Source organism: Plecotus auritus (genome assembly GCF_963455305.1).
Source record: "Plecotus auritus genome assembly, chromosome: 6".
Lineage (NCBI taxonomy): Eukaryota > Metazoa > Chordata > Mammalia > Chiroptera > Vespertilionidae > Plecotus > Plecotus auritus.
In genome coordinates this window covers 176,810,165-176,822,219 of record NC_137773.1, presented here as the reverse complement: position 1 = coordinate 176,822,219, position 12,055 = coordinate 176,810,165, and the positions used below count along the sequence as shown (strand labels likewise).

At 66.1% G+C, this 12,055-nt stretch overlaps 1 protein-coding gene across 3 annotated transcripts in view; it reads right to left on the bottom strand.

Annotated features, from left to right (window-relative positions):
* CACNA2D2 (calcium voltage-gated channel auxiliary subunit alpha2delta 2) overlaps nt 1-12,055 on the bottom strand; it is a 115,447-nt gene that overhangs the window by 84,602 nt on the left and 18,790 nt on the right. For all 3 annotated transcript variants that reach the window (XM_080671721.1, XM_080671720.1, XM_080671722.1), the window contains exon 2: nt 10,247-10,328. In XM_080671721.1, the coding sequence (XP_080527847.1) occupies nt 10,247-10,328 (82 nt within the window). The remainder of the gene's footprint in view (nt 1-10,246; nt 10,329-12,055) is intronic.

Below are 12,055 nucleotides of genomic sequence, written 5' to 3'. Positions count from 1 at the left end.
CCTCTTCAGAAAGAATAAATTCACGACGCACCAATTTATTCCGCGCCTATAGCTGGAGCAGAACGCAGGCTCCTCCGCCAACACCTGATGGAGGGACAAGCGGCTGCCACTGGACCAGCTGCACGAGGATAGGGGGTGGCAGGGCCGGCTCTGGGAGGGGCGGGGGGGGGTGCGCTGTGCCCCTGTGAGACCCTGGGCCTCAGGGCAGCCCTACAGGGACCACATGGAGGAATCGGAGCAGGAAACGGTGGGGCCACAGGAGCCGGGAGCATGGCGGCCCTCTCTAGGGACAGGAGGGGAGGCGTCCCGCAGGCTCCGGGGATGGGGCCCTGCGCAGAGGACAGGCCTGGGGTGGTAAGAGGGAGTGGCCTGTGCTGGGCTGGAGGAAGGTCCCTGTCCACTCCAGCTCTGCTGACCCCCAGCCCAGGGCGGGAAGGGCTGCTCCCCGCACCAGGAGGTCCAGGTGCCCCTTCCCAGCCACAGCTCTGTCATCTGTAAAATGGGGACAAGGCCTGTGCTCTCCACAGTGAGGTCGCTCAGCCCCGCCCCCGCCCCAGGGCGCAGACACACAGAGGTGTGAGGACTCGTTCACAACAGACTGGCACCGTGCCCCCTGCAGGGCCCCTGGGCACAGCCCGGGCAGAGAGCCTGGCGATGTTTACCATGCGTGGGGACATGCACTGTGCCGTGTGCGGGAGCGGGAGCGGGGGCACCTCCCCCACAGCTGCGATTTCTCAGCCTCGCTAATTAATCAGCTAAGTAGCTCTCGCCTGCTCTGGCGACAGAGCTCCTGGCTCCAGCCTCCTCGCAGCCCCACCCTGGCCCGCAAGGGTGCCTGCACACATCTGCTTTCAGCACGGAGCGCTGCACTCAGCCACATACACACGCATGCACACGCAGCCCTGGCCACCCCCACGAAGCACAGGCCTGTGGGATCACACGCTCACACACACACACACACACACACACACGCACGCGCACGCACACACGCACACACACACACAGGGCTGGTCACATATGCAGCACTTCATGCAGGCCCGACCTCTCCCTTCTACAGACCAGCAAGCGCTCACCTGTTCACACCCCCACCTGCGCACACACATTCACATGTTCTGGTCTATATGTGCACACATACACACATTCCCACGTACAGCATCACCCTTCTCTCCTCCCTCCCACACGTGGCCGGCTCCACTCCACCTCCCAGCCGCCGCAGGTCAGAGACCGTGTCCCCCACTGAGTCACGGGACCGAGAACCCGCCAGCTGCCTTCTAGGTCTGACTGCCCGTGTGCAGGAGACTCCCGGGAGGCCTGGGCGTGGCCCTGCCCCGCTGGTCATGGTCCCCCAACCCCGTGCGATGGGGAGACTGGGCTGGGCTCACCCAGGGCTCTGGCAGCTCTTGCCTTTCAGGCGTCCTCAAACTACGGCCCGCGGGCCACATGCGGCCCCCCGAGGACATTGATCCGGCCCGCCGGGTGCCGCTGCCTGTCCTGCTTAGCAGCCGACGCGTCCCGGGCCCGCAGTGCGCATAGGAATTTGTTCATAGTTTTTTTTTAAACTATAGTCCGGCCCTCCCACGGTCTGAGGGACAGGGAACTGGCCCCCTGTTTAAAAAGTCTGAGGACCCCTGTATGTGTTCCCAAAGGTGCAAAAGCGGAAGGAGGGGGAGCCTCGGATCACTGGCCTCTGCACTGACCTGGAGGGCTTCCTGGAGCGGGGAGCTGTGGGCTGGTTTCAAACTGGGGAGCGGCCTGGAGGGGATGGGGTGAGAGGAGAGTGGCAAGTGGATGGTGAGGAGGAAGCTCAGAAAGCTAATGGGGGGACAGACGGATGGCTGCAAGGCCCAGTGCTCCTCAGCCCCTCCGCCCAGGCCACCCCTTGGCCACACCGTTGAGTCACTTGGGGAACAGCCCAACCTTCCTGGACCCAGGAGACACCTGGCGCCTCCTCTCCTGAGCCCCTCCCTCTCCATGGCCCCTGCACTCCGCACCCCTCACAAAGAGCGGCCGGAGCCTCCATATGGGGCTGAGCCCAGCAGACCCCATGCAGGCTCATCTCTCTGGGGCCAGCCAGCCGGCACCCAGGCTCCACCCTGATGCAGTGGGCCTGCCCCCCTTCACCGCCTTCCCCCCCATCCCCCCGCCGTGGGGCTGGATAGCTCCCAGGGTCCTGTGGACATCAGAGCCCTGCTCTCTCCCTCCTCAGCCCTCACTGAACGGTCACCAGCGGAGCCCCTCCTCCACGCCAGCCTGGTGGGACACATGATGCACGCATGTGCACCGCAGGCACCTGTGGGCTGCACAGCCTCGCCCGTGAGGGCCCAGCCCCACCCGCATCCTGACCCCGGGGTGCTCCAGCCCTGGGGTCGGACACCTGGTTCCCTGGTTCATGAGAACCAAGGATGGGAGAGGAGGGCCTTGAGGGGGCCACCCAGGGTCCGGGCTCTGCCTCGGTCTCCCCCGACATGAGCGGGCCAGCCTCCTGCAGAGGCAGCGGGCTCCAGGGCCGAGAGAGAGAGAGAGAGAGAGAGAGAGAGAGAGAGAGAGAGAGAGAGAGAGAGAGAGAGGTGTGGGGGCGTGGAGGTCTGGGGCTCTGTGACGGCCCCACACTGATCTCCGCTCACGGGGATCGGGGGGAGGAAGCCAGGCTGCGCCTCCGTCTCCCGCCCGGTCGTTGGGTCGGGGAAATGCTGCTCGTGCTGCCCCCCAGGGCCGGCTATGGTTTGTCAGAACCAATTACCTCCCTGACTCTGGAAACGCTCGGGGCTCCACGAATCTCAGGCAAGCGTCTCCGTGGCTGCCACCGACCCGGCGAAGGAGGGGAGGAGGAGGGAGGAATGCACATTGGGTCAGCCATCCCCGGGGGCCGCTACCCCCAGCCCCCATCTCCCACCCTGGATCATCCAGACCTGCCCGCCCCCACTCTGGACCTGCAGCCCCATCACTCTCAGAGGTGGATGCAGGGGCCGGGGTGGGGGAGGGAGCGGATGGCCTCTCCTCCACCACCTGTAAGTGTGGGGTCCCTTTGAAGCTGACCACTAGCTGTGTGTTGGGGGGGGGCGTGTCTTGCCTTAGGAAAGCTGACAAACATCCCAGATTCCCAAGCTGGAAGGACTGAGGGGCGCCCACTTCAGGGAATGGGCCAGGAGCAAATCCGCGGGCTGTCCACGGAAGCTTCCAGAGAGAGCAGTGGGGTCTGCGGGCCGGGGTTCCGCTAGCACCTCTGAGACTCTCTTTCTTAAACTGAAGGGCCTCGGTCAGAGGTCCCGGTGCTGCCATCAGGGCCGTGGTGGTCCTCCGCCCTGGCCTCGGCCACTCCATTCTCTGACCCAGTGCCCGGACCTGGGCCCGCCCAGAGGTCAGGGGTTCCTGCCACCTCACTCCCCTGCCAGCCACGCCCCAGCCCTCCTCTGAGCCCCCTGGTTGACTGATTTGAGAAACGGATCCCAGGCCGCTTCTGGGGTGTAGGGCTCCTCCCCCGGACCCGGGCCTGTGCGCCCCAGGGGTGCCTTGCAGCGGGCTCCTTGGGTTCCTGGCCCAATAAGCTACCCGCCCTTCCCTGGCTCATGGCCCTGTTGCTTCAAGCCCTGATGGTCTCTAAGGTCCCCGAAAGATGTCCCGATCAGCAGGCGTTACCCCGCCCCGATTCACACGTAGAAACCTGATCCCCACCGGGAGGGAGGGAGGGTCCCGGGAAGCCCTCATGAATGGAAGCAGCGCCCCAACAAAGGAGACCCAGGGGATCCTTGCCCCCCATCATGTAAGGACACAGCAGAAGGCAGCACCTATGAACCAGCAAGTGACCTTCATCGGACACCAGGTCTGTTGATGCCTTGACCTTGGACCTCCCAGTCTCCGGAACCACGTGGTCCCTGTGGTGTATAAGCCACCCAGCCTGTGGGGTTGTCACGGCAGCGAGCGGACTAACAGGGCAGGGAAGAGGGACCCGATTTCTGAACTCCTGGGCTCAGACAACCAAAGGGGACACCTCGGGCATCTGAACTTCCCAGAGCTGTGACGAGCTCCCGGGGGGCTCCCCAGAGGCACCCCCCCAGTTGCAGGGTGCTGTCTGCAGCCTTTCCTTGCCCCCGCTCTTTTGAGACCCTCACGTCTCCCGTGAGCACAGGGGAGCTCGGATCCCCATTTCACAGAAGGGGAGCCAAGGCTCGGAAAGGCAGGACCACACCCCCCAGGCGCCCCGGCTCCCCAGCGTGGGAATCCAGCCCCGCCATCGCCGCCTACCACGGGCCACCGTTCAGTGGCTGCCACAGGCATGGGCTCCGGGTTCGAATCCCAGTTCTGCCCCTTCCCAGCCGTGGGACCTCGGGCAGCCCTGCCTTCAGAAGCACAGCCTTCTCTCCCGCTCCGAGCCCTGGCGCCCCATCCTCTGGGCACTGACCTCCAAGCGGCCAGTGACCTCTTGGCACGAGCTGAAAGCCGATGGCCCCTCCCCCATGCCTATCACCACCAGACACGGGTCTGCTGATCCCACCCAGCGGTCCCTCACCCCAGACCTGCCCCCTCCACACCCACAACCTCCCCAGGAACCTGCGCAGGAGCTCCTTGCTGAGGGATGGCAGGACCCGAGGCCTCCCCGCGGGACGCTCAGCGCCCGCCTTCCCTGCCAGATTCGGAAATGGCAGGATGCAACCACCCACTCACGCCTCTGGGGACCTCCCTGTCGCTGCCTCTGCTACCTGCTGTGCGGCTGCTCTCACCAACACCCCTGATGCTGGGGAGCAGCCGGGGAGGGGCAGGGCAGAGAGGGGCCCCTGCCCCTCACCCTCAGCAGCCCCGCAGGTGGGGGAGGCTCCAGGTGGCCGGTGCCATGGAAGGTGGGCTGACATGAGCGGGGGTGGGGGGCCCAGCAGGCGTCTGGAGGCAGCGCCCCCCCCACAATGACCTCCCTGCACCCCCCTCTCTGGGTGGGGTGCGGAGACCCAGCCAGCGCACTGGCCCTCAGGCAGGAGCTCCTGCCACGGCTGAATCGGCTTTTAAAAACCTTCTCAGAAATGGAGTTTTCTCCTGCAGGCGACAGGAGCGCGTGGGGCGGCAAGCAGGCCGGCAACCACCAGCCGCCCCAACCCCCCATCTCCCCACGTGGTAATGGGAGAGAGCATTCTCAGACCCTGCAGTGGGGGGACAGGGGGAGGGGGGCTGAGGCAGAGGGGCTGCTCCCAGGACAGGGCCTGGGGAGGAAGGCGGTGGGGAGCAGGCTGGGGGGGGGGTGGGGGGGGACACAGGGGGTCCGGGCAAGGCTTCGGCCGGCTCCCGTGTATCTGCCTGTTGTATCCAATTCTGCTCACGTGGCGGCCTCACCGCGTCTCAGACGCCCTCTCAGGAGCCCCCTCAGCCCGTGCATCCCCGCTGGGTGCTGAGCAAGAGGACCATATGGAGGGAATAATAAGACAATTAACTTTCCATTAAAGAATAATATATGTGGGTTTTCAGGGAGGCGAGCAGCAGCAATCCCTACCCAGCAGCATATTTCACACCCGCACCCCCACCGCTGCCCCCCGACAGCTCACATCCCGGGACTGTCTTCGCCAGGAGAGCGAGGGCACCGCTGAGCTCGCTGGGAGGTGGCGGGCAGCGGGGGCTGCAGGAGGAGCAGCACACGGCCCCCCGGAAGTGGAGGCTTCTGGGAGCTTTGGGGAGGAGGGACTGTGACAGGGTGGCGGGGGGGGGGGGGTGAGAGGGGGGATGGGGGCTCCCTCACCCCCGCCTGCCTCTGCGCATCAGCTGGGACCACGCTGGGCCTGTGTGAGGGTCTGCCGGGCCCAGGAGCTGCAGGCCTGTCTCCTGGGGCACAGGGGAACCACAGCGTCTGATGGAACCAGCTGTGGGGTCTGGGGTCACCCGGCTTGAGCTTCCCTTTCCTGACCCTCCAGGACTACTTCTGCCCCCTGCACTGTCCCCACCCCTGCTTCCTGCTGCTTCTTCTGCCCCAGCCCTGGGCCCTGATGGGGTTCGGAGCTTCCCTGGCCGGCACTCTCGGGCCCTGCTAACCCCGCCCGAGAGACCCAGGGGCCTAGACAGGACCCTCCCCAAACACGGGGGTCGGGGGGGCGTTAACCGCAGCCTGGGCCAGCACCCCTGAGCCGGTGCGTGAGTGCGCACGTGCTCCAGGAGGTGGTGGCACCCGCACGGGTGGGGGAGGGAGGCTGGTCTCTAAGGGACCCACCCGGGGCCCATCCCAGTCCCTCTGAGCCCCGCAGGAAAGGGGGCCCTCGACGCAGCCAGACTCCGGTCCTCGCCCAGAGCCGGCTCCAGATGTGGCGCGCTGCAAATATTAATTACACATTCCCGGGGAGCACTGAGCAGACTGTGTGGGATGGCCAGAGGCAGGCAAGATGGGCGGGGACGGGGCGCCAGCACAGGCTCAGAAGCACATCCCTGGGACCCAAAGGAGCGGGGGTACAGGCACCCAGCGGTCGGAACGGCCGGGACTGTCCAGAGGAGCACACGGCGGGGAGGGGAGCGCCCAGGCCTGGGGCCCTGCTCTCTGTGGACACAGCTCAGCAGTCCAGGCGGCCTCCTCCAGGCAGCCCCGGGCCTGCACCTCTGCCGTGAGCCTTCTGCCCGGCCCCACCACTACGCAGGCCTGGCCTGGGGGGCTGCAGTGTGGGCCTGGCGCGTGGAGACAGTTGGCCGGGACCTTGGGTTCCCCATTGGTATGTCAGGGCCACGGGCTACGGCCTCATGCGGGCTGAGGTGGTCAGCGATGTGGGCAGGGCTCTACGCCACGTCTGCCCCGACCAGTAGCCCAGGTACGGGGAGTTATGTCGCCTGAGAAAGAGCCTCCTAGACCCAGACTTGGCTTGAGCCTTCCAGAGGGTGGCCTGTGGTCCCCAGACGTGGCCATCCCAGCTCTCTGCTCCCAGCCCCCTCTGGCCAGCAGCCTTCCCTGCCCTCCGACCCCCACCCCGACAGAGACTCTTTTCTTCCCGCGGCAGCGCCCGCCCCCCAGGATGGTGTCTCCCCCGGGTCAGGAACCCATCCCAGGGCGGCTGAACCCGAGGAGCCCTGGTCCTTCCTCACGTCTGACTGGAATCTCTCCTGCTTTGCTTTCCCACGAAAGTCTACAGAGTTGTCCTCCTTCCCCACCCCGGACACCCCGTCAGAAGGGGGTGGTTCTCTGGCTGTACCCATCGGAGGGACGTGGGCTTCCGAGTGGGGAGACTGGCCGTCTCTGCCTCCTCCCCCGTGCACCCCCAGGCACCTGATGAATTATTCATCCTGATCAGCCTCATTATGTAAATGAGCTCAGAGCCCAAGCATATGCTCTCTGCTCTCCCCCCGCCCCGCAGGATGGGGACAATATGGTGCTGATGGGGGAGGGCAGAGAAGCGGCTTGGCAGACCTCGCTCAGCCTCCAGGGGCCGTGGGCAGGGCAGGCTGTAGCAGGCGCCACACTTCTGTGACCTGCTCCTGGGCAGAGTCGGACAGGGCCGGGGGAGGTGAGGCTGGGTACCTGGGGGGCATGGCTCAACTGTGCCTGGCCAGAAGCATGAGGGAGGGATGCCACCCGAGCTCCAGGCCACAGCAGGAGCGCCTACTATGTGCTGGCTCCGGGGTAAGAGGAGGAAATGTGACGGGGACCCCCCCCCCGCCCCGATGCTTTCCAACTTGTAAGTGGGCCACAGTCTGCACCAGTCACGCCCGCCCCGAGGCTGTGGTGAGGCTGGCAGGAAGAAAGTGCCCAGGCAAGGAAAACCTCCCAAATGCCACCGTCGGCACTTTTGGAGCTCTTGCAGCTGCCAGCGCGGTGGCTCCGGGCCTCGGGGGTGGGGCCCCTCGAAGGCTGGGACAGGAGGAAAGACAGCCCTTTAGGGGAAGAAGGCCAAGGTGCCCCGAGTCCAGGCTCACCCAGCTGCAGGGTGCTTGAGGCAGCTCAGAACCAGCTCAGGGAGGCCTAGGCGGGGCAGCCCCAGGGGGAGAGCTGGTGCCAGGGTCCGCGGGCTCTGCAGCAAGCCTCCTCCGGATCCCATCGGAGCCGGGCACGGGCTGGGCACACGGCCCCCTCCTAGGCACCGGAAGGAGAGCCCTGGAGGCTCAGTCCAGGTGCGGGGGTAGGAGCTGGCGGTTGGCTCCCTCCTGGCCCCCAGGGCGGCCCTTTCCCGCTAGAACTTTTCACCTGCTCCCGGCTGCCCACCCCGCCGAGCGCCCTGTGCCAAGAAGCAGCCCGGAGCTGTCAGCGGGAAGTAAGAGGCTGAGGAAGCAGGTGAGAAAAACTGGAGCAGGACAGAGCCGCTGGAGAGCTGGCAGCGCCGGCAGGCGGAGGGCTGCCAGGAGGAGCTGAGCGCCAGGTCAGCACTTCTCTGCCTGCTGCCAGGCGGGCCACGGCCACAGCCACACCCTCGTGGCCCTGCCCCAGCCCAGGGCCCACTGCCCCAGGCCCACCCTGCCCACCCTTCCAAGAGGGAGGCACTGCCAGAGGAGCCCCCGAAACAGGAGTCGGAAGCCCCACCCCATGCCAGCCCTGCCCCTCCAGGGCTGCGGGACTTTGGTGTGTGGGGGGGAGGGGACGGGTGGAGGGAGGGGGGAAGATGAGCTCATTGATGCAAGGACTGGAACGGCCCAACTGCCGTCAGAAAGAAACAGCCCACCCCGGGCGGGAAGATGACCCACGGGGAGTCTGACTTCTGACAACAGGGTGTCCGCCTGCCCACTGCTGTTCTCACCCTCATCCCCCAGCCAGACCTCCCAGCCACGCCAGGGACCTGAAACCAGGAGGCTCAGTGGTTCAGACAGAACCGAATCCTGGGGATGAAACATGCAGGTTGCTTTCTCGGTGGCAAACTCTCCTAACAACGTCCTGAAGGTGACTCCGGGCGCGGGACACTCCGGACACTCCGGACCCGAGGCGCCTGTTAACTGCTCACGTGGGCGCGCCCCGGGTCCCCACAGGAAGCCCGGACAGGCACGCAGCCACCTTCCAGGGCACTCCCGTGCCCGTCAGACCCTGGCGAGTGCCCGTGCTATTCCTGAGCACAGACCGGCTTCCGTCCCGGAACAGCTCTGCCTGCGTCTCGGAGAGCGCGGCCGGCCTCCGAGCGCGGCTGAGGCATTGGGAGTTCACGGGAAAAGGGGGCTGGGGTTACTGCAACCGGGGAAGGGGGTTCAGGGAGGCTGGGCCCTGGAGGGGAGAACAGCCAGCAAAGGGGTGGCTCCGACCTCCAGACCTGGAGCCCCTCTCCGCCTGTGAGCATCTCCTTAGACCAGGGGTGGGCAAACTTTTTGACTCGAGGGCCACCATGGGTTCTTAAACTGGACCGGAGGGCCGGAACAAAAGCATGGATGGAGTGTTTGTGTGAACGAATATAAATTCAAAGTAAAGGAGCGGAGGGGAGAGCAAGAGAACCGGATAGAACAGCCGAATCCGGCCCGCGTCTGACACCCGTTCCCAGCACCTGCTATGAGCTCAGTGTGGGGAGACGACCGAGAACAACCCCCGGCAGCTGCCCCACGGAGGTCCCACCTTCTGACCTTGGCCCTGACCGAGAGGGACGGCAGGACGCAGTGGAGGATCTGCTCACCGAGCCGGACCCGGGCTCCGCTGTCCGCGGGGAACCACGGCCAGGAGATGCCGGTCAGTCCCCTGGTCGCACCTCCCGGCCCCTCCTAGAGCTCGGCTCCCCGAGCCTCTGCGTTTTCCCATAAAAAGCGATGGCTCAGGAGACTGACAGCGACACATCGGCAGCCTTCCGGGGGTGACGGATGGCCCGCTCTCCACATCCCCATTGCAAACATTAACATAATCTCCCAGGATGGATGTGGCCGCTCGGTCCAATCAATCACCCCTCCCGCCCCTTGAGCCTCATCTCGCCGAGCTCTCAACTCATCCTGCCCAGCAGCGCCTTGGGCGGGCGGCACCGGCCACCCCACTCCCCGCGGACAGTCCCTCGGGCTCACGTGCGCGACTGCATCCGCCGGACCCTCCAGGGCCTGGACTCCCGCCGCAGACGCTGCCTCAAACGCCAGCCTCACCCACCAGCCTGGTACCAGGGCCGACGGGGGCCACTTGGCACAGCGACCTCGGGAAGGGCAGGCCGAGACCGGGAGGAGTCGCTGTTTTTCTAGTGACGTCCCCCCCTGCCCCCGAGGGTCAGCCATGCATGTTTCACCACCCGGATCCTCAACCAGGCCCCCCAAACCGTCCTCGCTCCTCATCTCCGGAGGACGCCCCCCCACCCCGATTCCCACGTGGAAGAGGGTCCAAGAAGGGAGAGCGGGGCAGGCTTACCTCCCGGAGCTGCTGGGCGCCCCCGAAGATGCGCATCACGCCGTCGATCTCCTGCTCCAGGCGCCGCGCCCAGTGCTGCATCCTGTGTGCAGAGAGGAGAGAGGTCAGGGGGTCGCCTGGTGCCTGGAACAGCCCGGCCCGGCACCCGGGGGTGACCAGCAGCAGCCACCCCTTCAAAACCCAGAGTGCCCCCGGGATTCCTTTGAAACGGGGGCCCAGGCCCTGTCGGAGACCTACTGCACCTTTGATGCCCGGAGGGAGCCCAGCGGCTCGGGACCCGCAGGGAGACTGCACGGTGAAGAGCAGCCCCAGCTGCTGCTGCCCCGAACATGGGGACTGGCCCCGGGGAGGAGGGGCGGGAGGGAGCCAGGGGTGCTGGCTGGGCTCGGAGCCTCTTGTCCCCAAGGCTGGGTGGGGTCTGGGGGAGGGAGGGACATGAGTGGCTGCTGCCACCACCAAGTCACTGGGCCTCTTCGGAGCAGTGGACACGGAGATCTCCCAGCTCGGCGGCCCTCGCCTTTCCAGCGCCCCGTAAACTTGCTGATCGGAGGCCCCTGTCCGCATGTTCCCTGGGACTGCCCCCCCCCCCCGCCCCAGGGCCAGTTCAGACCATCCTGCCCCTTTCTGGGGACACGGCAAGCCCCCCAAGTCCCGCACCTGAGCCACCAGCCTGAGCAGGTGCCACCTCCGAGGTGAGAAGGACACGCCAAGGATGCTGCCCAGGGAGCCTCGGGATGGACAGGATGGACAAACGGTCACGTGGCCCTGTATTCTCAGCCCAAACCCACGCACAGGGCGGTATGGCCCAGGTTCTAACCTGGGACCCCTCTCAGGCAGCGCCAGATCGGTGAGCACAGGGGCTGCCAAGACATGGTCGTCCCCCCCCCTCTCACGCCCCCCGGCCACAGGCTCCGCCGCGGTGACCAGGACCCCTTGTCGGAATGCATCTGAAAAGGCGTCTCAAACGCCCCAGGCCCACAGACAGAACGAGGCCTCCCAGCGAGGGCTCCCGGGGCGGCCAAAGACGCAGTACGCCGTGGGTCCAGCACACCCCGGAGGGCAAGGGAGGGGTGCCAGCCCCCCGCCTCTGGAGGGCCAGCCCAGGAGCCCGAGGACGTGGGAGACTGCACCTGGCCCCCGCGCCTGCCAGGGGCCTGCTTCCTGCCTGCCTCCCCCAGTGCCACGCGGTGCCAGGACCCTTCTAGCTGTGTGGGTCAGAAGAGCTTGCCTCTGCCCCACATCCCTCCTCAGGCCTGTGGCTGGGGGCTGGGTCTGTGCCATTGTGTGTGCCCGGGTCCGTTGGCATGGGAACTCAGAGCAGGAGGCGGGCGGATCACTAATTGCAATTTGCCAAGCTGAATGTCAGGACCGAAAATGAAAAAAAAAAAAAAATCAACATCAAAAGAGAGAGGTATTAGCTTCGGTTTGTTGCTGGCTGAGCCGCAGCGTGCTGCCCACCTCCGCTCCCCACCACAGGGGAAGCGAACCCCGCACCCGGGCAGAGGCCAGGCTGCGCGCCAGGCACGAAGGGTGATCAGGCATCGACCGCCAGCTGGGGGAGGGCAGAGCCTGGTGGAGAACGCGGGCCGGCTCGGCCCTGGCTCCTGCCCACCAGGCACGGATGGCTTGGCCCCGGCTGTGGGTGGACAGTGGGGCAGGTGGCTGTTTTGCGTTCCTGAGTCGGAGCCTGGCGGGCCTCACGTCGAGATGACCTGTGTCCAGCGAGGCAGGGGCCCATGAATGGGTGAGGTCAAGGAGCTGATCTCCAAAGGGGACCATCAGCTCTGCCTTGCCCCTGCCCCTGACCTC